The sequence below is a fragment of the Mustelus asterias genome, chromosome 5 (genome assembly GCF_964213995.1).
Source record: "Mustelus asterias chromosome 5, sMusAst1.hap1.1, whole genome shotgun sequence".
Classification (NCBI taxonomy): Eukaryota; Metazoa; Chordata; class Chondrichthyes; order Carcharhiniformes; family Triakidae; genus Mustelus; species Mustelus asterias.
In genome coordinates this window covers 6,772,756-6,799,579 of record NC_135805.1, presented here as the reverse complement: position 1 = coordinate 6,799,579, position 26,824 = coordinate 6,772,756, and the positions used below count along the sequence as shown (strand labels likewise).

General features: G+C 45.8%; 1 protein-coding gene across 1 annotated transcript in view; it reads right to left on the bottom strand.

Moving 5' to 3' along the window:
• LOC144493944 (dynein axonemal heavy chain 8-like) overlaps positions 1–26,824 on the bottom strand; it is a 1,661,706-nt gene that overhangs the window by 1,295,816 nt on the left and 339,066 nt on the right. The window contains exon 17 of the mRNA XM_078213521.1: positions 13,481–13,668. Coding sequence (XP_078069647.1) covers positions 13,481–13,668 — 188 coding nt within the window. The remainder of the gene's footprint in view (positions 1–13,480; positions 13,669–26,824) is intronic.

Below are 26,824 nucleotides of genomic sequence, written 5' to 3'. Positions count from 1 at the left end.
CCTCCCGGACGATTGACGCCCCAGCAATCCCTGATTGCAGAGCGCACAGCTCCCCACGTGCTGCCTCCCCTTCAGGCCTTGCCCTTCCCCTTAGGCACCGCCCCCTCCCGCCCCTGAACCCAACCTCGCAGAAGGTCTCAATGGCCTCCAGTCCCACTGGCAAGGCCATCACATTTGGTCCCCGTTGCATGGGATCATACGTGATTCTCGCCAGTGAGAACCTCCACCGGCAATGCCATTAAGGCAAGTGAGCCCGGACGGTTGTGTGTTGGGTCCACTAAACATATTAAAATTTGATCATGAATATTATAATCAGCCTCACACCTTATCAAACGCCTTTTGGAAATCCAAAAACACCGCATTCCACCAGTTCTCCTCCATCAACCGCCCTTGTCACATCTTCATAAAAATCCAACATGTTCGTCAAGCACGACTTTCCCCTCATGAATCCATGCTGCGTCTGATTGATTGAACCATTTCTATCCAGATGCCCTGCTATCTCCTCTTTAATAATGGATTCCAGCATTTTCCCTACTACAGACGTTAAGCTGACCGGCCTATAGTTACCCGCCTTTTGTCTCCTTCCTTTTTTAAACAGCGGCGTAACATTCGCCGTTTTCCAATCAACCGGCACTACCCCAGAATGCAACGAGTTTTGATAAATAATCACTAACGCATCCACTATTACCTCTGACATTTCTTTCAATACCCTGGGATGCATTCCATCCGGACCCGGGGACTTGTCCACCTTCAGTCCCATTAGTCTACCCAGCACTGCCTCTCTGGTAACATTAATTGTATTAAGCATTTCTCCTGATGCCAACCCTCTATCGTTAATATTTGGCAAACTATTTGTGTCCTCCACCGTGAAGACCGACACAAAAAACTTATTTAAAGACTCAGCCATATCCTCATTTCCCACTATTAACTCCCCCCTCTCGTCCTCCAAGGGTCCAACATTCACTCTAGCCACTCTATTCCTTTTTATATATTTATAAAAACTTTTACTATCATTTTTTATATTAATTGCTAGCCTAGCTTCATAGTCTATCCTTCCTTTCTTTATCGCTTTCTTAGTCTCTCTTTGTTGTTTCTTAAATTTTTCCCAATCACTTGTTTCTCCACTATTTTTGGCCACTCTGTACGCAGCTGTTTTTATTTTAATACTCTCCTTTATTTCCTTCGTTATCCACGGCTGGTTCTCCCTTCTCTTACAATCCTTGTTTTTTGCTGGAATATATTTTTGCTGAGAACTGAAAAGGATCTCCTTAAAAATCCTCCACTGTTCCTCAGCTATCCTACCTGCCAGCCTGCTCTCCCAGTCTACCTTAGCCAATTCATCCCTCATCCTATCATATTTCCCTCTGTTCAAACAGAGGACACTGGTTTGGGACCAAACTTTCTCCTCTTCCATCTGAATCAGAAATTCGACCATATTGTAGTCACTAGACCCAAGAGGGTCCTTCACAATAAGATCCTTAATTCTACCTACCTCGTTACACAATACCAGATCCAAAATAGCTCGTTCCCTCGTCGGTTCCGTAACATGCTGTTCAAGGAAACTATCCCGACAGCATTCTAAGAACTCTTCCTCCATTCCACCCTTACCGACTTGAGTCTGCCAGTCAATGTGCATGTTGAAGTCCCCCATGATTATTGCCGTTCTGTTTTTACACGCATCCCTTATCTGCTTGTTTATAGCCCTCCCTACCTCAACATTATTATTTGGGGGCCTATATACCACACCTACTAGTGTCTTTCTCCCTCTACTATTCCTCATCTCTACCCATAATGATTCCACGTTTTGTTCCTCAGAGCCTATGTCATCCCTCAGTACTACCCTGATATTATCTCTTATTAATAGCGCGACCCCACCACCTTTTCCTTCCTGTCTATTCTTCCTAAACGCCTGATACCCCTGGATATTCATCTCCCAGTCCTGGTCACCTTTCAGCCACGTTTCTGTATTGGCCACTAGATCGTACCCACTCGTGCTGATTTGCACCATCAACTCATTTACCTTGTTCCGAATGCTTCGTGCATTCAGGCAAAGTGTCCTTATTCCAGCTTTTATCTGGACCCGCTTTGATGAGTCGCGAACACCGTCTCCCTCTACTCCCTTATCTAAATTACCGCCTTCATTCACTTGCACCCTCTCCTCTACCATTAATTTTGTAATTCCCCTTACCCCTGCATCCTCCCCGCCATCAATTAGTTCCTTGATCCTAGTCAACTCTTCTAGCTCCCCTCCTCGTGTCTGCGTGGGTTTCCTCCGGGTGCTCCGGTTTCCTCCCACAGTCCAAAGATGTGCGGGTTAGGTTGATTGGCCATGCTAAAATTGCCCCTTAGTGTCCTGAGATGTGTAGGTTAGAGGGATTAGTGGGTAAAATGTGTAGGGATATGGGGGTAGGCCTGGGTGGGATTGTGGTCACTGCAGACTCGATGGGCCGAATGGCCTCTTCCTGCACTGTAGGATTTCTATGATTCCATGAAAGGGAAATCATCCTTGACAAATCTACTGGAATTCTTCAATGAAGCTGATGAGGGGGAGTCAGTGAATATCATTTATTTGGATTTTCAGAAGGCTTTCGACAAAGTCCAATATTTGCAAGTAAAAGTAAAATACATAGGATTGGGGGCAGGGTATAGAGATGGATAGAAAACTGATTGGCGGATCAGAAATGAAGAGTAGAGATAAACAAGTCTTTTTCCAATTGGCAGGCAGTAACTGGTGGGGTACTGCAGGGATCGCTGCTAGGACTTCAGCTATTCATGATATATATTAATGATTTAGGTAAGGGAACTAGAGTCATAGAGTCATAGAGGTTTACAGCATGGAAACAGGCCCTTCGGCCCAACTTGTCCATTTGAAATGAAAGTTAAAGAATGAAAGACATGAATAAGTAAGGAAAACATGAATAAATAATGTATATTAATGCCAGGAGCAGTATAAGCCTGGGGAGATCAGCCATGAGGAAGGGTTATGTTTGTGATACATTCTAGGTACAAAATTCATTAACCCTTTAGGTACAAAATTCATTAACCCTTTCCCTTCTTCAAGTATGTAATGGAACCTATGAGAGAGCAAGCTATTCTAGATCTGGTCCTGTGTAATGAGACAGGAATAATTAATGATCTTGCAGTTAGGGATCCTCTTGGAAGAAATGATCACAGTATGGTTGAATTTAAAATACAGGTGGAGCGTGAGAAGGTAATATCCGATACCAGTGTCTTGTGCTTAAACAAAGGAGATTACAAAGGGATGAGGGAGGCGTTGGCTAAGGTAGACTGGGAGCAAAAACTTAATGGTGGGACAATTGAGGAACAGTGGAGGACTTTCAAAATGATCTTTCACAGTGCGCAGCAAAAGACTTTAGTAAAGCGTTTGACAAAGTACCTCATGGTAGGCTGGTGAAAAAGGTTGGATCTCATGGGATAAAGGGGGAGGTGGCTAGATGGGTGGAGAACTGGCTTGGTCACAGAAGACAGAGGGTGGTAGTGGAAGGGTCTTTTTCCGGCTGGAGGCCTGTGACTAGTGGTGTTCCGCAGGGCTCTGTATTGGGACCTCTGCTGTTTGTGATTTATATAAACGATCTGGAAGAAGGTGTAACTGGGGTGATCAGTAAGTTTGCGGACGACACAAAATTGGCAGGACTTGCAGATAGTGAGGAGCATTGTCAGAAGCTACAGAAGGATATAGATAGGCTGGAAATTTTGGCAAAGAAATGGCCGATGGAGTTCAATCCTGATAAATGCGAAGTGATGCATTTTGGTAGAAATAATGTAGGGAGCAGCTATACGATAAATGGCAGAACCATAAAGGGTGTAGATACGCAGAGGGACCTGGGTGTGCAAGTCCACAGATCCTTGAAGGTGACGTCACAGGTGGAGAAGGTGGTGAAGGAGGCATATGGCATGCTTGCCTTTACAGGACGGGGCATAGAGTATAAAAGTTGGGGTCTGATGTTGCAGATGTATAGAACGTTGGTTCGGCCGCATTTGGAATACTGCGTCCAGTTCTGGTCGCCACACTACCAGAAGGACGTGGAGGCTTTGGAGAGAGTACAGAGGAGGTTTACCAGGATGTTGCCTAGTATGGAGGGGCTTAGTTATGAGGAGAGATTGGGTAAACTGGGGTTGTTCTCCCTGGAAAGACGGAGGATGAGGGGAGACTTAATAGAGGTGTATAATTATGAAAGGCATAGATAGGGTGAACGGTGGGAAGCTTTTCCCCAGGTCGGTGGTGACGTTCACGAGGGGTCATAGGTTCAAGGTGAAGGAGGGGAGGTTTAACACAGATATCAGAAGGACATATTTTACACAGAGGGTGGTGGGGGCCTGGAATGCGCTGCCAGGCAAGGTGGTGGAGGCAGACACACTGGGAATGTTTAAGACTTGTCTAGATAGCCATATGAACGGAGTGGGAATGGAGGGGTACAAAAGAATGGTCTAGTTTGGACCAGGGAGCGGCACGGGCTTGGAGGGCCGAAGGGCTTGTTCCTGTGCTGTATTGTTCTTTGTTCTTTATATACCAGTGATAAGGAAGGACTGTAGAAAAAGAGATAATCAACCATGGATATCTGAGGAAATAAAGGAGGGTATCAAATTGAAAGTAAATGAATACAAAGTGGCAAAAACTAGTGGGAACCAAGAGGATTGGGAAATCTTTAAAGGTCAGCAGAAAGCCACGAAAAAAGCTATAAAGAAAAGTAAGATGGATTATGAGAGTAAACTAGCTCAGAATATAAAAACAGATCGCAAAAGTTTCTACAAATATATAAAACAAAAAATAGTGGCTAAAGTAAACATTGGTCCTTTAGAGGATGAGAAGGGGGATGTAATAACTGGAAATGAGAAAATGGCTGAGGTATTGAACAGGTATTTTGTGTCGGCCTTCACAGTGGAAGACACAAATAACATGCTAAAAATTGATGACAGGAAGGCTATGGCAGGTGAGGACCTAGAAACTATCACTATCACGAAAGAGATAGAGTTGGGCAAGTTAATGGGGCTATAAGTAGACAAGCTTCCTGGTCCTGATGGAATGCATTCCAGGGTACTAAAAGAGATGGCGAGACAAATATCAAATGCACTCGTGGTAATTTACCAAAATCCGCTGGACTCTGGGGTGGTTCCCACATATTGGAAAACAGCAAATGTGAAGCCACAGTTTAAAAAGGAGGTAGACAAAAAGCGGGTAACTATAGGCTGGTTAGCTTAACTTCTGTAGTAGGGAAAATGCTTGAATCTATCATCAAGGAAGAAATAGCGAGACATCTGGATATAAATTGTCCCATTGGTAAGACGCAGCATGGGTTCATGAAGGGAAGGTCATGTTTGACTAATTTGGTGGAATTCTTTAAGAACATTACATGTGCAGTGGACAATGAGGAATCTGTGGATTTGGTGTATCTGGATTTCCAGAAGGCATTTGACAAGGTGCCAAACCAAAGACTGCTACATAAGATAAAGGTGCACGGTGTTATGGGTAATGTATTAGCATGGATAGAGGATTGGTTAACTAACAGAAAGCAAAGAGTGGGGTAAATGGGTGTTTTTCTGGTTGGCGATCAGTGACTAGTGGTATGCCTCAGGGATCAGTGTTGGCACTGCAATTATTTACGATTTACATAGATGATTTGGAGTTGGGGACCAAGTGTATGTGTCAAAATTCGCAGATGACACAAAGATGAGTGGCAGAGCAAAGTGTGTAGAAGATTCTGAAAGTCTGCAAAGGGATATAGATAGTTGAAGTGAGTGGGCAAAGGTCTGGCAGATGGAGTACAATATTGGTAAACGTGAGGTCATCCATTTTGGTTGGAATAACAGCAAAATAGACTATTATTTAAATGGTAAAAAATTGCAGCATGCTGCTGTGCAGAGGGACCTTGGTGTCCTTGTGCAAGAATCACAAGGAGTTGGTTTGCAGGTGCAACAGGTAATTAAGAAGGCAAATGGAATTTTGTCCTCATTGCTCGAGGGATAGAGTTTAAAAACAGCGAGGTTATGTTGCAGTTGTCTAAGGGTGCTGGTGAGGCCACACCTGGAGTACTGTGTACCGTTTTGGTCTCCATACTTGAGAAAGAATATACTGGCACTGGAGGGGGTGCAGAGGAAGTTCATTTGGTTGATTCCGGAGTTGAGAGAGTTGGCTTATGAGGAGAGACTGAGTAGACTGGGGCTATACTCATTGGAATTCAGAAGAATGAGGGGAGATCTTATAGAAACATATAAGATAATGAAGGGAATAGATAAGATAGAAGTAGAGAAGTTGTTTCCACTGGCAGGTGAAACTAGAATTGGGGGGCATGGCCTCAAAATAAGGGGAAGCAGATTTAGGACTGAGTTGAGGAGGAACTTCTTCACCTAAAGGGTTGTGAATCTGTGGAATTCCCTGTCCAGTGAAGCATTTGAGGCTACCTCATTGAATGTTTTTAAGGCAAGGATCGATAAATTTTTGAACAGTAAAGGAATTAAGGGTTATGGTGAACGGGCGGGTAAGTGGAGCTGAGTCCACGAAAAGATCAGCCAAGATCTTATTGAATGGTGGAGCAGGCTCGAGGGGCCAGATGACCTACTCCTGCTCCTAGTTCTTATGTTCTTAATCTTGCACACTACACTGGGCTGGCCCCAAGACCGCCCGTTCTTGCACAGTACACTGGGCTGGCCCTAAAGGCCCCCCCATTCTTGCACACTACACTGGGCTGGCCCCAAGGCTCCCCCATTCTCACACAGTACACTGGGTTGGCTCCAAGGGCCCCCATTCTCATACACTACACTGGGCTGGCCCCAAGGCCCCTGTCCTTGCACACTATATTGTGCTGGCTTCAAGGCCCCCCATTCTCGCACACTGCACTGGGCTGGCCCCAAAACTCCCCATTCTCGCATACTACACTGGGCTGGCCCAAACATCCCCCCTTCTCACGCACTACACTGGCCTGGCCCCAAGCCCCCCATTCTCACACACTACACTGGGCTGGCCCCAAAGCTCCCCATTCTCGCACACCACACTGGACTGGCCCCATGGCCTCCCCGTTTTCACGCACTGTACTGGACTGGCCCCAAGGCCCCCCATTCTCGCACACTACACTGGGCTGGCCCCAAGGCTCCCCCATTCTCACACACTACACTGGGCTGGCCCCAATGCCCCCGTTCTCACGCACTACATTGGACTGGCCCCAAGGCCCCTCGTTCTCATGCACTACACTGGGCTGGCCCCAACCCCCCATTCTCGCTCACTACATTGGGCTAGCCCCAAGGCGCCCCAAGGCCCCCCGTTCTCGCACACTACACTGGGCTGGTGCCAGGGCCCCCCGTTCTCGCACGCTACACTGGGTTGGCCCCAAGGATCCCTGTTCTCACACGCTACACCGGGCTGGCCCCAATGCCCCCCTTTCTCGCGCACTACACTGGGCTGCCCTCAAGGGCCCCGCATTCTCACACGCTACACTGGGCTGGCCCTAAGGTTCCCCATTCTCACACATTACATTGGGCTGGCCTCAAGGGCCCCCGGTTCTTCCACACTACATTGGGCTGGCCTCAAGGGCTCCCTATTTCCTCGCACACTGTGCTGTGCTGCCAGCACTCCCTCCTCTCAAGCATTCCACCTTGCAGAGTGAGGCCCATCAGCATTGCAACTCTCCCCCTGGACATGGTCCCTTGCAGAGTGAGACCATGAGCATTGCACCTTTCCCCCCTCAAAATAGTCCCTTGTTGAATTAATCCAATCATCCTTGCAGATGCCTCCTTTCTATTGAAACCAAACAGCCTGTACATTATTCTCTCTAACCCTAATGGGTGTATGAGTGGCCCAAACTGACTGCACCTTAAGAAGGCAGAGCTCTATACAAGCTGTCACGCCAGGAAGATGGCACAGAGAAGGAGTGCTTTGAAGTTTACCAATAGTGAGCAGGTCCAGCTGCTAGATGCTGTCGAGGAGAGGTGTGAAATGTTGTAACCCACAGGAGAACATCGGCCCAAGGGTCGGACAGTCAATGTGGCCTGGGAGGCTGTGGTTGCAGCTGTAAGTGCCCGTGTAGTAGCATGTAGGAACGGCAACCAGTGTCGCAAGAAAATAGAATCATACAGTGCAGAAGGAGGTCATTTGGCCCATCGAGTCTGCACCGACCACAACCCCACCCAGACCCTATCCTCATAACCGCACATACTTACTCTCGCTAGTCCCCCTGACACTAAGAGGCAATTTATCATGGCCAATCAACCTAACTCACACATTTTTGGAGTGGGAGGAAACCGGAGCACTTGGAAGAAACCCACGCAGACACGAGGAGAATGTGCAAACTCCACACAGTGACCTGAGGCCGGAATTGATCACAGGTCCATGACACTGTGATGCAGCAGTGCTAACCACTGTGCCAACATGTCGCCCTCGTAGAAATTACCTTTATTGGGCAGAAAGGGCAAGTGTGCATCCCATTCTGAAAACAGTCCCATATGTCACACCTGCAAAATGAAACCACCCCCAGACACCCACTGGCCTTCAGCCAACCGACCACATGCCTCCAAACCCCATGACAACCACAATCAGCACCCCAGAGTGGAGAGACACTGCCCAATACAACCCAACCAAGCACCCGCTCTCACCTGTGCCCTTCCATACATCATGCTTTCAATCCCCCCTTATGTCCCCACAGGAGAAGACTACACATGATAGGCAGGAGAGAGAGAAGACTGGTGGTGATCATCTGCTCACTGATTTTGAGCAGCGTGTCATGGAGCTGGAGGGGAAGCTGAGGAGAGAATGGAAACCGACAGCAACATTGTCCTGCTAAGATGCCCGAGGACACCTTGGAGGGAGGATCTGAGGAATCCTCCGAGGAAAGCACCAGTGATTCGGCACAGGCATCTACCACACAATCCACCAATGCAGTGACTTCTGGGAGGAGGCTTCTGGGTCACTTACTGGTGTGCACAACACAGCTATTGATGCACTTCGGATGGAGGCGGAACGTCTGCGGGTTCAGACATGCAGAAGTCTGCAGGAGGCAAGGATTCAGTTGGTCACGAGCCAGGTGCCAGGTCTCTCGAAGCTGCTGGAGATGCATCAGCAGACCTGGGTAATGGTAGATGGGTTGTCAGCAACCAGCAAGGCTGTTTTGAGGAGTCCAGAGTGCTGTCGCAGGAAGTGATGCCAGCACAGTGTGGTACCCAAATACAGCAGGCCCTGGCTATGGGCCTCGACATTTAGTCCAGACTCATGGGACTAATGCTGAGGGGCTCTAGAGCTTGGTCCAGTCTCAGACAGCCAGTGCTGAGGGATCACACACCATGGGGCAGTCGCAGCTAGGGCCTCCAGGACTGGCAGAGCCAGGTGACGCTGAGGCTTCTGAACTCAGTCCAGCTGCCCTGGCGTCCCATGGCTGGTCCCTAGGGACACCTGGAGGGAGGAGGAAGTGCTGGAGCCTATGCCAGGCCTCATAGGTCTCCAGATCTCATAGATCTCCAGACCTTCTGAATCCTCCCTTCCTCACACCGGGGCATATCTCACGGGCAGCTGGATGAACAGGGTGTGCAGATACACCAGTGTCATCCTCAAGTCGGCCACAGCCCTCCATGTGTCGAGTAGATGCATGCCCAGGGCATCACAGGCTACAGGTGCTGGTTTGTCCACCTCCAATTAGCATCCTGGGGATCACCTAGACATAGAAACATAGAAGATAGGAGCAAGAGGAAGTCAGTTGGCCCTTCGATCCTGCTCCACCATTCAGTACAATCATGGCTGATCGTCCAACTCAATAGTCTAATCCTGCTTTCTCCCCATAGCCTTTCATTCCATTCGCCCCAAGTGTTATATCTAGCCACCTCTTAAATATATTCAACGTTTTGGCATCAACTACTCCCTGTGGTAATGAATTCCACAGGTTCACCACTCTTTGAGTGAAGAACTGTCTCCTCACCTCCGTCCTAAATGGTCTACCCCAAATCATAGAATCCCTCCAGTGCAGAAAAATGCCACTCAGCCCTTGAGTCTGCACCGACCATAATCTCACCCAGGCCCTACACCCACAACCCCACATATTTACCCTGCTAACCCCCCTATCACTAGGATTAATTTATCATGGCCAATCAACCCAACCCACACATCTTTGGACTGTGGGAGGAAACCAGAGCACCTGGAGGAAGTCCATGCAGACACTGGAGAATATGCAAACTCCACACGGACAGTAACCTTAGGCTGGAATTGAACCTGGATCCCTGGTGCTGTGAGGCAGCAGTGCTAACTACTGTGCCACCGTGCTGCCCCCCTGAATCCTCAGACTGTGATCACTGGTTCTGAACTCCCCCACCATCGGGAACATCCTCCCTGCATCTACCGTGTCTAGTCCTATTAGAATTTTATAAGTCTCTATGAGATCCCCCTTTATTCGTCTGAACTCCAGTGAAAACAATCCTAACCTAGTCAACCTCTCCTCATACATCAGTCCCTCCATCCTCAGAATCAGCCTGGTAAACCTTCGCTGCACTCCCTCGAGAGCAAGAACATCCTTCCTCAGAAAAGGAGAACAAAACTGCACACAATATTCTAGGTGTGGCCTCACCAAGGTCCTGTATAATTGCAACAACACATCCCTGCTCCTGTACTCAAAACCTCTCGCAATAAAGGCCAACATACCATTTGCCTTCTTTACCACCTGCTGCACCTGCATGCTTACCTTCAGCCATGGTGCACAAGTACACCCAGGTCCTGCTGCACACTCCCCTCTCCCAATTTACAGCCATTCAGGTAGTAATCTGCCTTCTTGTCTTTGCTTCCAAAGTTAATAACCTCACATTTATCCAAATTATACTGCATCTGCCATTGATTTGCCCACTCACCCAACCTGTGGGCGGCACGGTGACACAGTGGTTAGCACTGCTGCCTCACAGCACCAGGGACCTGAGTTTGATTCCCGGCTTGGGTCACTGTCTGTGTGGAGTTTGCACGTTCTCCCCGTATCTGCGTGGGTTTACTCCGGGGTTTCCTCCCAGAGTCCAATGATGTGCGGGTTAGGTGGATTGGTCTTGCTGAATTAAGACATAGGAGCGGAAGTAAGGCCATTCGGCCCATCGAGTCCACTCCACCATTCAATCATGGTTGATTTCAACTCCATTTACCCGCTCTCTCCCCATAGCCCTTAATTCCTCGAGAAATCAAGAATTTATCAATTTCTGTCTTGAAGACGCTCAACGTCTCGGCCTCCACAGCCCTCTGTGGAGGCCTTAGTGTCAGGGGCACTAGCTAGGGTAAATGCATTGGGTTATGGGGATAGGGTCTGGGTGGGATTGTGAACGGTGCAGGCTCGTTGGGCCGAATGGCCTCCTTCTGCACTGTCGAGTGCAATGGATTCAAAAGAGTTATAAAATTGAAAGATTGGGATAAAATGACCTTTCTGAATGGCCCTGACTCCACACATGTAATGTGTTATTCTCCTGATCCTGCCTAGCTGACCACATAGCCTAATGGATGAGGTGTCTGACTTCAGATGGGAGACACGGTGGCGCAGTGGTTAGCATTCCTGTGTCACAGCGCCAGGGGCCTGGGTTCAATTCCCAGCTTGGATCACTGAGTTTGGATGACTGAGTTTGAATGTTCTGCGTGGGTTTCTCCCGGGTGCTCCGGTTTTCTCCCACAGTCTGAAAGACTGGTTACATGCATTGGCCATGATAAATTCTCCCTCAGGTGTATCTGAACAGGCACCGGAGTGTGGCGACTCGGGGATCTTCAAAGTAACTTTATTGCAGTGTTAATGTAAGCCTTCTTGCGCGTAATAAATAAACTTTAACTTTAGTTCTCTGAGGACATTACCAGAGCTAATTTATCAGCGTAACGACAAAAGTGAGCTCGAACTTGGCATTCAAGCAAGGATTAAAGACTGAAAGAGAATCTTGGGGAGAAAGCAGCATGTTGAGAAAAGAAAGAAGGAATTTTCGATACTTGAAGACAAAGTCTGAAATTCACAATATTACTGTTATGTTTGCTTGCATGTGTTGATTTTATAAAAATGCATATATTGTAGAGTCCTAGTATGAAACTAAAAGGTTTTGAAAAATGAAGCCATCTTTGAATATTGATGGTTCATTTTTTCATAAGGGGGTGTGGGGTGGGGTGACACTACCATGCCTTTAAGAAATGTATTTTAACCATGTTCTCTGCAGGTTTTTTGAAACAGGCCTGGTTATTTTTATTTTGATGCTGTGCTGTCTAAGCCAGTGTCCCCTAATTGTTACTGAAGCATGGGCATCTTGTTTATTTTTAATTTGGACTAACAATGTCCTGGAGTTTTATGACCCTTTTGTAATTCAGATTTTTTCCTCCACAGGAAAAATCCAAAGGTTTCATTTTCAAAGAAGCTGTTTGGGCTGCAGGCTGAAAATAGTGTTTTTTTGTGTCTCTCGTGTTGGAAGCTCTGCTGTCGGTGGCTAGCTAACTAGAAGCAAATAGTGTCTCTGTCTCTTGAGGTGTGCTGAAAGTGCCAGGGCCAAAAGGCCTCAGTGTTTCAATGCCACATGCAAAGCACTAATTCACAGCAGGTGTTGCAAAGCTGCAAAATCCAGCATCGTGTGAGCGTACTTGCTTTCTGTGCTAAGCCTAGAAAATGTTTGTAGGGGTTGTTTGGTTTGGAACAGTATATTTAACTGATAAGATTCAAACAATATCATGGTTGTTCTTTTTTGTAATAAGTTATATAATAAAAAAATAGCATGTTAACTGTGTCCTAAACTTTGTTTGATAAAAGCTCCTAGTGGGTGATTTGAAACATACCTGAGTGAAACGTCTTATGCTCACTTGTGCCAAATTCAAAGTGCAGCCTATACTTATGGTATAGGCTGACTTTATGAAACACCTTGGAGTTTCTGACCTGGGTTACAACAGTATAAGCAGAAACTGCAAAGTACACCCGAATGCAAATTCATAGCCACTCATTATCCATCAAGTGAACACATGACATTCACTGTAGAAGGGTCACATGAATTCAAAACATTAACTCTGTTTCTCTCTCCACAGATGTTGCCAGACCAGCAACATTTTGTGGTTTTACTACACTTACTCATGGATCTGTTATTTCCCTTATTGCAGAATAGAACACAGAAAACAATAGGTGGTAGCTAGTGGTCCTCCAAAAATCTAGCATATTAAAAGTACCCAGGGGGAAGATTAGCAAGTAGCCATCATGGAGAGGAGGGCTTTAAAATCGAGGCTTAGAAGTCTTCAGCCCCAACATTTACTTAGAGTAGGGAAGAGAGCTGATGCGGGTATCTTTTGTCAGGAGACTTGGAAGGAATAATTTCCTGCATGCTCTGATAAATTAATGCCAAAACATCTTTTGCATTGTAACATGAATAAAGTTCGTTCTACCGTTTTAGTTTGTACTGCAGCTCACAGTAATGACATTATGTTGTAGGGCTGTGTTGGAAGTATAAACAGAAGCTGCAAGATACGTCCTGCATCAATTTTCTTCAGCGTATAAATAGGACCTACCTCCAAATTATTAGCATTGGCCTTCAGCATATTTTCAATTTTTAGTAGACGTTTGGCTGACTCTGGCACCTCTAAGTCCATCTTTAACATACATTTAGCCTCTCGAAGAATCTCAAGAATTCTATGATCAAAGTTTGAGTACAGTTTCCCAGTCTCTGGATCACGTATTAAAAGTGTTGCTTGCAGCACTGGATAAAAATTAAATTAAAAAAATATTCATATACATATAGACACACACAAATAACTACTGCCTCACAGCGCCAGGGACCCGGGTTCAATTTTGGCCTCAGGTCACTGTGTGGAGTTTGTATGTTCTCCCTGGCAGGTTGGAAGATTTGGAAACTTTCAAACATAAACAAAGGGATACTAAAAAAGTAATAAAAAGACCTAAGGTAAATTATGAAAGAAAACTAGCGCAAAACATCAAGAAGGATAGCAAAAGCTTCCATAGGTATATAAAAGGGAAAAGAGTCGCAAGGGTGAACATTGGTCCCCTGGAAAATGAAACCGGAGAGTTAATAGTGGGGAACACTGAAATGGCAGAGATGCTAAATCTGCCTCAGTTTTCACGGTGGAGGATACTAGTAACATTCCTATAGGAACGGGCAAGTCAGAGGTAATAGAAAGGGTAGAACTTAGAACAATCATCATCGACAGGGAAAAGATATTCAGCAAACTATTGAGATTGAGGGTAGATAAGTCCCCCGGGCCTGATGGCCTACATCCTAGGGTATTAAAAGAAGTGGCGGCGGAGATAGTGGATCCATTGGTTATAATATTCCAAAATTCCCTGGACACAGAAAAGGTTCCAATGGATTGGAAAAATACTAATTCAGAAAGGGAGGGAGGTGAAATGTGGGAAATTACAGACCAGTTAGTTTAACATCTGTGGTTGCGAAAGTGTTAGAATCAACTATCAAGGAAGAAATATCAGGACATTTGGAAAGTCAAAACACTATCCATCAGAGTCAGCATGGTTTTATGAAAGGCAAATCATGTTTGACTAATTTGCTAAAGTTCTTTGAGGATGTACAAGCAAAGTGGATAATGGGGATCCTGTAGATGTCGTGTATCTGGACTTCCTGAAGGCGTTTGATAAGGTGCCGCACAAAAGGTTAATTCACAAGGTTAGATCACATGGGATTAGGGGTAATTTATTATCTTGGATAGGTGATTGGCTGATGGACAGAAGACAGAGAGTTGGGATAAATGGTTTTTTTTCTGGATGGCAAGAAGCCACAGGGTTCAGTCCTTGGGCCCCAGCTATTTACAATCTATATTAATGATTTGGATACAGGGATAGAACAAAGAACAAAGAACAATACAGCACAGGAACAGGCCCTTCGGCCCTCCAAGCCCGTGCCGATCCCTGGTCCAAACTAGACTATTCTTTTGTACCCCTCCATTCCCACTCTGTTCATGTGGCTCTATAGCCAAATTTGCAGATGACACAAAAATGGGCGGGACACTAAGTTGCAATGAGGAAATAAGAACCTTACAAATGGATATAGATAGGTTAGGAGACTGGGCCAAAATGTGGCAGATGGAGTTTAACATGGAGAAGTGTGAGGTCATGCATTTTGGTCACAAAAGTGGGAAGGTGATTTATTATCTAAGTCACCTTAGATAATAAGGTGCAGAGGGATCTGGGGATCCTCGTTCATGAGTCATAGAAAACTAGCATGCAGGTACAGCAGATAATAAAGAAAGCGAATGGTATGTTGGCATTTATGGCTAAAGGAACAGAATATAAAGGTAAGGAAGTATTGTTGCAACTATACAAGGCATTGGTCAGGCCGCACCGGAAGTAAAGTGCACAGTTTTGGTCCCCATATTTGAGGAAAGATATAGTGGCATTGGAGGCAATTCAGAGGAGGTTCACAAAATTGATTCCAGAGAAGAGAGGTTTGTCATATGAAGAGAGATTGAACAGTTTAGGCCAGTTTAGGGAGATCAAATTGAGGTATTGAAGATGATAAAAGGGATGGATAAAGTAGACATGGAGTGGATGCTTCCACTGGTGGGGCATTCTAGGATGAGAGGTCATAGTCATAGAAATCATAGAATCCTACAGTGCAGAAAGAGGCCATTCGGCCCATCGAGTCTGCACCAACCACAATCCCACCCAGGCCCTATCCCCATATTCCCACATATTTACCCACTAATCCCTCTAACCTATGCATCCGGGACACTAAGGGCAATTTAGAATGGCCAATCAACCTAGCCCACACATCTTTGGACTGTGGGAGGAAACCGGAGCACTCGGAGGAAACCCATGCAGACACAGGGAGAATGTGCAAACTCTACACAGACAGTGACCCAAGCCGGGATTCAAACCCAGGTCCCTGGAACTGTGAAGCAGCAGTGCTAACCACTGTGCTACCGTGCTGCCCAATAAGTCTTAAGATAAGGGGTAGAAAATCTAAAACAGAGTTGAGGAGGAACTACTTCTCCGAAAGGGTTGTGAATCTGTGGAATTCGCTACCCCAAAGTGCGGCGGATGCTGGGACAGTGAGTAAATTTAAGGAGGAGTTAGACAGATTTTTAATTGAGAATGGGTTGAAAGATTATGGGGAGAAGGCAGGAAAATGGGGATGAGGAGCATATCCGCCATGATCGAATGGCGGAGCGGACTCGATGGGCCGAATAACCTAATTCTGCTCCTATATCTTATGAATTTATGAACTTGGCTCTTGCACCTCCTTAAGAGTTTTTCTCTTTATTCTATATATTCTCTCTATATTGTTCTTGCCAAAATGAATCACCTCAGATATCTCAATAATGGACTAAATCTGCTCCTTGTCTGCTCAATCCACCAATATACTTTTGCACATTAAGTTCAAAATTAGACTGAAGTCTAGGTACACCCACAGTTGTATTCGAGGGGGTTTCAGGATGGTCAGTGACTTGGAGGAGAGCCTCCAGGTAGTGGTGTTCCCATTTATCTGCTGCTCTTGTCCTTCTAGTTAATAGTGGTCATGGGTTTGGAAAGTGCTGCCTAAGGAACCTCGGTAAGTTTCTGCAGTGCATCTTGTAGATGGTATACAAACGTGCCACTGTTCATCGGTGGTGGGGGTAATTGAATATTTCTGGAAGGAGACGTAGTTCCTCCTCAACTCTGTTTTAGATTTTCTACCCCTTATCTTAAGACTTATTGGGCAGCACGGTAGCACAGTGGTTAGCACTGCTGCTTCACAGTTCCAGGGACCTGGGTTTGAATCCCGGCTTGGGTCACTGTCTGTGTAGAGTTTGCACATTCTCCCTGTGTCTGCTTTCAATCTTCGTACCATCTACAAATTTCAAAATCATGCTTTGCACACTACTGTCTAAGTCTCTCCTTAACATTCAATGGCATTACCATTGCTGAATCCCCCACTATCAACATCCTGGAGATTCCATTAACCAGAAACTGAACTGGACAAGCCATATAAATACTGTTACTACCAGAGCAGGTCAAAGTCCAGGAAACCTGTGGCAAGAAACTCACCTCCTGACTACCCAAAGCCTGTCCACCATCTACAAGGCTTAAGTTGGGAGTATAATGGAATACTGTCCACTTGCCTGAATGCGTGCAGCCCCAACAACACTCAAGAAAGCTTGACACTATCCAGGACAAAGCAGCCCACTTCATTGCTACTCCTTCCAGAAATATTCAATTACCCCCACCACCGATGAACAGTGGCACGTTTGTATACCATCTACAAGGTGCACTGCAGAAACTTACCGAGGTTCCTTAGGCAGCACTTTCCAAACCCATGACCACTACTAACTAGAAGGACAAGAGCAGCAGATAAATGGGAACACCACTACCTGGAGGCTCTCCTCCAAGTCACTGACCATCTTGAAACCCCCTCAAATACAACTGTGGGTGTACCTAAACTTCAGGCACTGCAGTAGTTCAAGGTGGCAACCCTCCACCATATTCTAAAGGACAGCTAGGGTTGAGTCACAAATGCAGGCCTAGCCAGCAATGCCTACATCCCACAAAGAGGAAATGAATTCAAAATATAGCAAGGGTTCCAACACTGACCGAGGGAGCTCCATTACAAAGCTTCATCCAATCTGAAAAACATTTATTGCTCCTGTTTCCTGTCAATTAAAAGTGGCACAGCATGATGAAACAGGAAGTGGATAAGAAATCAAAAATTTGTAGTTGTGCTAGTTGGGCTGAAGTTTTAGTATTAGTGGTAGGTGAACCTTTAAAAGCAAGGTTTAGTGGGCTTTATTACATTGAAATGAAATTGAGTGAGGTGGATTATTTGATTAGAATGCCAGGCAGAAGGAAAAATCTCATGTGAATATGCTCAAATGGTATTTTCACAGAAACCCTACAGTGCAGAAGGAGGTCATCTGGCCCATCGAGTCTGCACCGACCACAATCCCACCCAGGTCCCACCCCCACATATTTTACCCGCTAATCCCTCTAACCTACGCATCCCAGGACTCTAAGGGGCAATTTATAACCTGGCCAATCAACCTAACCTGCACATCTTTGGACTGTGGGAGGAAACCGGAGCACCCGGAGGAAACCCACGCAGACACGAGGAGAATGTGCAAACTCCACACAGACAGTGACCCGAGCCGGGAATCGAACCCGGGACCCTGGAGCTGTGAAGCAGCAGTGCTAACCACTGTGCTACCGTGCCGCCTATTTTGATAGGGAAGGAAAGCAGAAGCAGGATGTTTCAGTGGTTATAACTCAGAGTAACCAAATCCAGAATCTGAATGTGACATTCCACAAATTAAATTGGAAAATGAAGAAGTTTTCAGAAATTGGAATAAATTATTGAGTTACCTTCCTGAGGAAAATCAAAACCTGAGTTATTAAAATCACATGGAGAGATATGTTGCAATACACTGGGAAGTACTAAAATAATTGTGTGAGGTAGTTGGAGAAAATGCTGTTCCAATTAAACAACACTTTACAGATAAGACCTTCTAAAGTTGGCATAGGTTCAGAAGGAGAAGCTGATGTTTACTCAGTCTGAGATGCGATGATGTGGAGATGTTGGCGTTGGACTGGGATAGGCATAGTAAGAAGTCTCACAACACCAGGTTAAAGTCCAACAGGTTTATTTGGTAGCACAAGCTTTCAGAGCGCTGCCCCTTCATCAGGTGAGTGGAGGATTGGGTTCACAAGCAGGGTATATATAGGCACAGACTCAATTTACAAGATAATGATTGGAAGGCGAGTCTTAACAGGTAATCAAGTCTTTAAGGTGCAGACAATGTGAGTGGAGAGAGGGTTAAGTACAGGTTATAGAGGTATGAATTGTCTCAAGCTGGGGCAGTTAGTGAGATTTTGCAAGCTCAGGCAAGTCGTGGGGGTTACAGGTAGTCTGACATGAACCCAAGATCCTGTTTGATATCGTCTCATGTGTGCGGAACTTGTTACCAGTTTCTGCTCGGCGGTTCTGCATTGTTGTGTGTCTTGAAGGTTGCCTTGGGGAACGCTTACCTGAAGATCAGAGGTTGAATGCCCTTGACGACTGAAGTGTCCCCGACAGGAAGGGAATGCTCCTGCCTGGTGATTGTCGAGCGGTGTCCGTTCATCCGCTGTCGTAGAGTCTGCACGGTCTCGCCAATGTACCATACCTCAGGACATCCTTTCCTGCAATGTATCAGGTAGACAACGTTGACTGAGTCGCAAGAGTATGTACCGTCTACCTGGTGGATGGTGTTCTCACGTGAGATGATGGCATCCCTGTCGATAATCCGGCACATCTTGCAGGGTTGCTGTGGCAGGGTTGTGTGGTGTCATGGTCACTGTTCTCCTGAAGGCTGGGTAGTTTGCTGCGAACAACGGTCTGTTTGAGGTTGCGCGGTTGTTTGAAGGCAAGTAATGGGGGTGTGAGGAAGGCCTTGGCGAGATGTTCATCTTCATTGGTAACATGTTGAAGGCTCCGGAGAAGACATCGTAGCTTCTCCGCTCCAGGGAAGTACTGGACGACGAAGGGTACTCTGTCTGCCATGTCCCATGCTTGTCTTCTGAGGAGGTCAGTGCAGTTTCTCGCTGTGGTGCATTGGAACTGTTGATCGATGAGTCGGGCGTTATATCCTTACGAGGGCGTCTTTCAGTGTCTGTAGGTGTCTGTTGCAATCCTCCTCATCTGAACAGGTGCAGTATGTCATGTCATCATGTAGTTGTTTCCAAAGGAAGAAAATGTCATCGATGTATTTAGTGTGGTGAAGAAGTCTTGTTCGAATCTGTGCGGTGAAGAGACACCTCAATATGCCAACATCTTCATGCACAGGTTCGAACAAGACCTCTTCACCGCACAGGACCTTCAACCGACGCTGTACACTAGATACATTGATGACATTTTCTTCCTTTGGACTCACGGCGAACAATCACTGAAACAACTACACGATGACATCAACAAGTTCCATCCCACCATCAGATTCACCATGGACTACTCTCCAGAATCAGTTGCATTCTTGGACACACGCATCTCCATCAAGGACTGTCACTTCAGCACTTCACTGTACCGTGAGCCCATGGATAACCTCACGATGCTCCACTTCTCCAGCTTCCACCCAAAACATGTGAAAGAAGCCATCCCCAACGGACAAGCCCTCCATGTACACAGGATCTGCTCAGGTGAAGAGGATCTCAGCAGACACCTAAAGACATTGAAAGATGCCCTCATAAGAACAGGATATGGCGCTCGACTCATCGATGAGCAGTTCCGACGCACCACAGCGAAAAACCGCACCAACCTCCTCAGAAGACAAACATGGGACATGGCGGACAGAGTACCCTTCGTCGTCCAGTCCTTCCGCTGAGCGGTGAAGCTACGACATCTTCTCCGGAGCCTTCAACATGTCATCGATGAAGACAAACATCTCGCCATCCCAACATCCCCACTACTTGCCTTCAAACAACTGCGCAACCTCAAACAGACCATTGTTCGCAGCAAACTACCCAGCCTTCAGGAGAACAGTGACCACGATACCACACAACCCTGCCACAGCACCTTCTGCAAGACATGTAGGATCACTGACACAGATGCCATCATTTCACATTAGAACTCCATCCACCAGGTGCACGGTACAAACTCCTGCGTCTCGGCCAACGTTGTCCACCTGATACGCGGCAGGAAAGGATGTCCCGAGGCATGGTACATTGGCGAGACCATGCAGAAGCTATGACAAAGAATAAATGGACACCGCTCGGCAATCACCAGGCAGGAGTGTCCCCTTTCTGTCGGGGAACACTTCAGCAGTCAAGGGCATTCAGCCTCTGATCTTCGGGTAAGCGTTCTCCAAGGCGGCCTTCAAGACACATGACAACGCAGAATCGCCGAGCAGAAACTGATAGCAAGTTCTGCACACATGAGAATGGCCTCAGCCGGGATCTTGGGTTCACGTCACACTACCTGTAACCCCCACGACTTGCCTGGGCTTGCAAAATCTCACTAATTGGCCTTGCTTGAGACAATTCACACCTCCATAACCTGTACTTAACCCTCTCTCCACTCGCATTGTTTGCACCTGTAAGGACTTGCACCTGTTAAGACTCGCATTCCATCCATTTACTTGTAAATTGAGTCTGTGTCCATATGTGCCCTGTTTGTGAACCCAATCCTCCACTCACCTGATAAAGGGGCAGCGCTGCGAAAGTTTTTACAGATGGACCGCAGAAACATTCTTTCTGGTTGTATCACAGCTTGGTATGGCTCCAGCACTGCCAAGACCGCAAGAAACTACAAAAGGTCGTGAATGTAGCCCAAACAATCACCCAAACGAGCCTCCCATCCATTGACTCTGTCTACACTTTCCGCTGCCTCGGAAAAGCAGCCAGCATAATTAAGGACCACATGCACCCTGGGCATTCTCTCTTCCACTTTCTTCCTTCAGGAAAAAGATACGAGTCTGAGGTCACGTACCAACCGACTCAAGAACAGCTTCTTCCCTACTGCCATCAGACCTTGCATTAAGTTGATCTTTCTCTACACCCCAGTTATGACTGCAACACTACATTCTGAACTCTCTCATTTCTTTCTCTATGAACAGTCTGCTTTGTATAGCATGCAAGAAACAATACTTTTCACTGTATACTAATACATGTGACAATAATACATCAAATCAAATCAGAGTTGTTCAAATTGTCTGAACATAAATTTCATGACTGTCACGAACAGCTCATCTATGCAAAAAGTAGTGTAGATGAATCAACAGTCACGTGTCATTTCAAAAAGGAGATTGAGGAGTGGAAGTATCGTACTACTGTGGACAAAAGGAAAGGACGACAAGGTGAAATGAGACTGTTTGCTAAAATTGCACCATCTAAAATGCACTGTTGGCACAGTGATTATGTACAATTTGCAAAGATGGGGATGTCCAGTGAAACAGTACTGTACATAGCGAGTGTTCAAATAGCTTATGGTAGTTTTTGCAGCAGCTTAACTGCCACAGTAATCTCTGGAACTATGGTTGCCATGGGTTCTGATACTAAGGTCACTGGGTGTCTGTGCCAAAGAGTGTGCAAAAAATGATGGTGCAGATCTAGAGCAAACAAAGGAGTCGAACTGCTGGGAGAGGAGGAGCTAAGGCCAATTGACAAGAAAGTGGACAGAGATAAAAAGACCTTGCTGAATGGCCCTGACCATACGCAGTCGGGAGGTTTTTGTCCTCCTGATCCTGCCTAGTTCTCTGAGGATATTACCAGAGGCAATTCATCATTGTAACGACAAAATTGTGATAGGATTTGGAATCAACACAGGATTAAGGATTGAAGGAAAATTTTGGAGAGGAATGAGGATGCAGCGTGTCACAAATCTGATGAAAGGAGACGTGTTCAATGGTGGAAGATAAGGACTGAAATGGACTATATTAGTTACGTTTGCATGTTTTGATTTTATAAAATGTATATTTATTGCAGAGTACGAGTAGTGTGAAACTAAAAGCTTTTTTAAAAATGAAACCACCTTTGAATGTTGATGGTTCATTTATTTAGGTGTTACGCTACTGCGCCTTTCAAAATGTATTAACATAGAACATTACAGCGCAGAACAGGCCCTTCGGCCCACGATGTTGCACCGACCAGTTAAAAAAAAAAACTGTGACCCTCCAACCTAAACCAATTTCTTTTCGTCCATGAACCTATCTACGGATCTCTTAAACGCCCCCAAACTAGGCGCATTTACTACTGATGCTGGCAGGGCATTCCAATCCCTCACCACCCTCTGGGTAAAGAACCTACCCCTGACATCGGTTCTATAACTACCCCCCCTCAATTTAAAGCCATGCCCCCTCGTGCTGGATTTCTCCATCAGAGGAAAAAGGCTATCACTATCCACCCTATCTAAACCTCTTATCATCTTATATGTTTCAATAAGATCCCCTCTTAGCCGCCGCCTTTCCAGCGAAAACAATCCCAAATCCCTCAGCCTCTCCTCATAGGATCTCCCCTCCATACCAGGCAACATCCTGGTAAACCTCCTCTGCACCCTCTCCAAAGCCTCCACATCCTTCCTGTAATGTGGGGACCAGAACTGCACACAGTACTCCAAGTGCGGCCGCACCAGAGTTGTGTACAGTTGCAACATAACGCTACGACTCCTAAATTCAATCCCCCTACCAATAAACGCCAAGACACCATATGCCTTCTTAACAACCTTATCTACTTGATTCCCAACTTTCAGGGATCTATGCACACATACACCTAGATCCCTCTGCTCCTCCACACTATTCAAAGTCCTCCCGTTAGCCCTATACTCAACACATCTGTTATTCCTACCAAATTGAATTACCTCACACTTCTCCGCATTAAACTCCATCCGCCACCTCTCGGCCCAACTTTGCAACCTGTCTAAGTCTTCCTGCAAACTACGACACCCTTCCTCACTGTCTACCACACCACCGACTTTGGTGTCATCAGCAAATTTGCTAATCCACCCAACTATACCCTCATCCAGATCATTAATAAATATTACAAACAGCAGTGGCCCCAAAACAGATCCCTGAGGTACACCACTTGTAACCGCACTCCATGATGAATATTTACTATCAACCACCACCCTCTGTTTCCTATCCGCTAGCCAATTCCTGATCCAATTTCCTAGATCACCCCCAATCCCATACATCTGCATTTTCTGCAGAAGCCTACCATGGTGAACCTTATCAAACGCCTTACTAAAATCCATATATACCACGTCCACTGCCTTGCCCCCATCCACCTCCTTGGTCACTTTCTCAAAAAACTCAATAAGGTTAGTAAGGCACGACCTACCTGCCACAAAACCATGCTGACTATCACCTATCAATTCATTACTCTCCAAATAACTATAAATCCTATCCCTTATAATTTTTTCCAACATCTTGCCGACAACAGAAGTGAGACTCACCGGTCTATAATTCCCGGGGAAGTCTCTGTTCCCCTTCTTAAACAATGGGACAACATTCGCTAACCTCCAATCTTCTGGTACTATACCAGAGGCCAACGACGACCTGAAGATCAGAGCCAGAGGCTCTGCAATCACTTCTCTTGCCTCCCAGAGAATCATGTTTCATCATGTTTTCTGCACAAGTATTTTCAAGCAAGCCTGGCCTATGTTTTGGCACCATGTTGTTGGGAACAGAATCTTTTATGGTTCCTGAAGCAGGAAAATTGAAGCAATGTTTATTTTTAATTTGGGCTAATACAGGATACTGGAGTTTGCCCTTTTACATCCCCCTCTATCCTGCCTGAAACATCTATATCCTGGAATGTTAAGCTGCCAATCCTGTCCTTCCCTTGACCAAGTCTCTGTAAAATGTACAACTCCGGCATCTCCACCTCACTGTAATGAAGTTACTGTGAAATTCTCCTAGTCGCCACACTCCGGCGCCTGTTCGGGTCAATGCACCTAACCAACACGTCTTTCAGGCTACATTATAGTTCCAAATATTAATCCAAGCTCTAAGTTCATCTGCCTTACCTGTTACACTTCTCGCATTGAAACAAATGCACTTCAGTCCACCAGACCCTCTGATTAGTAACCGCACTCTATTTGCTCTTCCTCTGAGTCTTACTGGCCCTACTCTCTATCTCCTGTCAGTTAATTCACTTTTGCTTTGGTTCCCACCCCCCTGCCAAACTAGTTTAAATCCGCCTGTGTGACACTAGTACCCCAAGATCTGATTGTTCGTCTGGGCTTCCTATTGTCCACCATTCATTAAATACTCCCTTGTCTTGTTACTTCTTCCACAGTGCATCACCTTGCACTTATCAAGATTAAATACCATTTACCACTGCTCTGCCCATCTATATCTTCCTGTACACTACAGCCATCTTCTTCACTATTAAGCACCCTACCATTCTTGGTGTCATCTGCAAATTTGCTGATCATTTTAATGGATCTAGCACTGAACCTTGTGGTGCACCACTGGATACTACCTCAGGTCACTCAAACAGCCTTCTGACACCACCCTTTGTGTCCTATTATGAAGCCAATTTTGGACCTATCTTGCCAAGTTTCCCTGAATTCTATGTGCTTCAACCTTACCGTTTAGTCTCCCATGGAGGGACCTCAAAGGCTTTGCTAAAATCTATATAAACTATATCAACCGCACTTCCCTTAGCCACACATTCAATCGCTTTTTCAAAAAATTCAATCACATTTATTAGGCATGGTCTGCCTCTGACAAAGCTACGGTGATAATCCTTAATCAACCCATGCCTTCCAAGTGAAGCTGAATTCTCTCCAATAGCTTCCCCACCAATGACGTGAGACTCACCAGTCTGTAATTTCCTGGTTCATTTCTACCACCCTTCTGGAACTACATTAGCTGACCTCCAGTCATCTGGCACTTCCTATGTTCTTCCCTTACATCAGAGACCCTGTAATTTCCTGCCTTGCCTCCGACAGCACCACTGGATGCAACCGGACCTTGGGATTCATCCATTTTAAAGCCCATCAAAGCCTCCTCACTGTCAACTGTTCAAGATTCTCAAGTCACTTTTCCTGAATTTTTCTTTATTCATTTGTGGAACATGGGCGTCACTGATTGGGCAAGCATTTACTGCCCATCCCCAGTTACGAGTCAACCACATTGCTGTGGCTCCGGAGTCACATGTAGGCAAGAACAGATAAGGACGGCAGATTTCCTCCCATAAAAGGACATTAGTGAACCAGATGGCTTTTTCCGACAATTTACAATGGTTTCATAGTCATCAGTAGATTCTTAATTCCTGATTTACCGATATTTTCCTGAGAAGTATTAATTTAACACCCTTCCAATGTCCTGCAGCTTCACGCAGAGATTGTCCCCTTGGTCTCTAATGGGCCCTATTCTTTCCCTGGTTATCCTCTTCTCCTTAATGTATTTACAAAATATCTTGCGGTTCTCCCTAATTCCGTTTGCATGTCCTTTTTCATGCTCTAATTGCTTTAAGTTCATAAAAACATAGAAAACAGGTGCAGGAGTAGGCCATTCAGCCCTTCGAGCCTGCACCATCATTCAATATGATCATGGCTGATCATTCACTTTCAGTATCCCACTCCCATTTTCTCTCCATAACCCATTGATCCCTTCAGCCACAAGGGCCACACCCAGCTCCCTCTTGAACATATCTAATGAACTGGTCCCAACAGCTTTCTGTGGCAAAGAATTCCATAGGTTCACAACTCCGGGTGAAGAAGTTCTTCCTCATCTCAGTCTTGAATGGCTTACCCCTTATTCTTAGACTTTGACCCCTACTTATATACTTTCCCAACATCAGGAACATTGTTCCCGCATCCAGCTTATCTATAGAAGCTTTTTGCAGTCAGTTTTTATGTTTTCTGCAAGCCTACTCTCGTGTTCTATTTTTCCCTTTCAAATTAAACCTTTTGTCCTCCTCTGCTAGATTTAAAATTGTTCCCAGTCCTCAGGTTTGCTGTTTTTTCAGGCCAATTTATATGCCTCCTCTTGGATTTAACACTATCCCTGATTGACTTGTTTGACATGGATGAGCCACGTTTTCCGATTTACTCTTATGCCAGACAGGAATGTACAGTTGTTGAAGTTGTTTAAATGTCTGCCATTGCCTATCCACTGTCAACCCCTTTGCCAGCTTTGCCAGCTTATCATAGTCAATGCACATCTCATACCAAAGTTAGCTTTCCTCAAGTTCAGGACCCTAGTCTCAGTCACTCTCCATCTTAATGAAGACTTCTACCATATTATGGTCACTCTTCCCCTCATGACACAATACCCAGTCTAGGATGGCCTGTTGTCTAATTGGTTCCTCAACACATTGGTTGAGAAAACCATCCCTTATACTTTCCAAGAAATCCTCCCCCATGGTAGCATTGCTACCAGTTAGGTGAGCCCAATCAATAGGCAGATTGAAGTCACCCATGATAACTGCTGTACCTT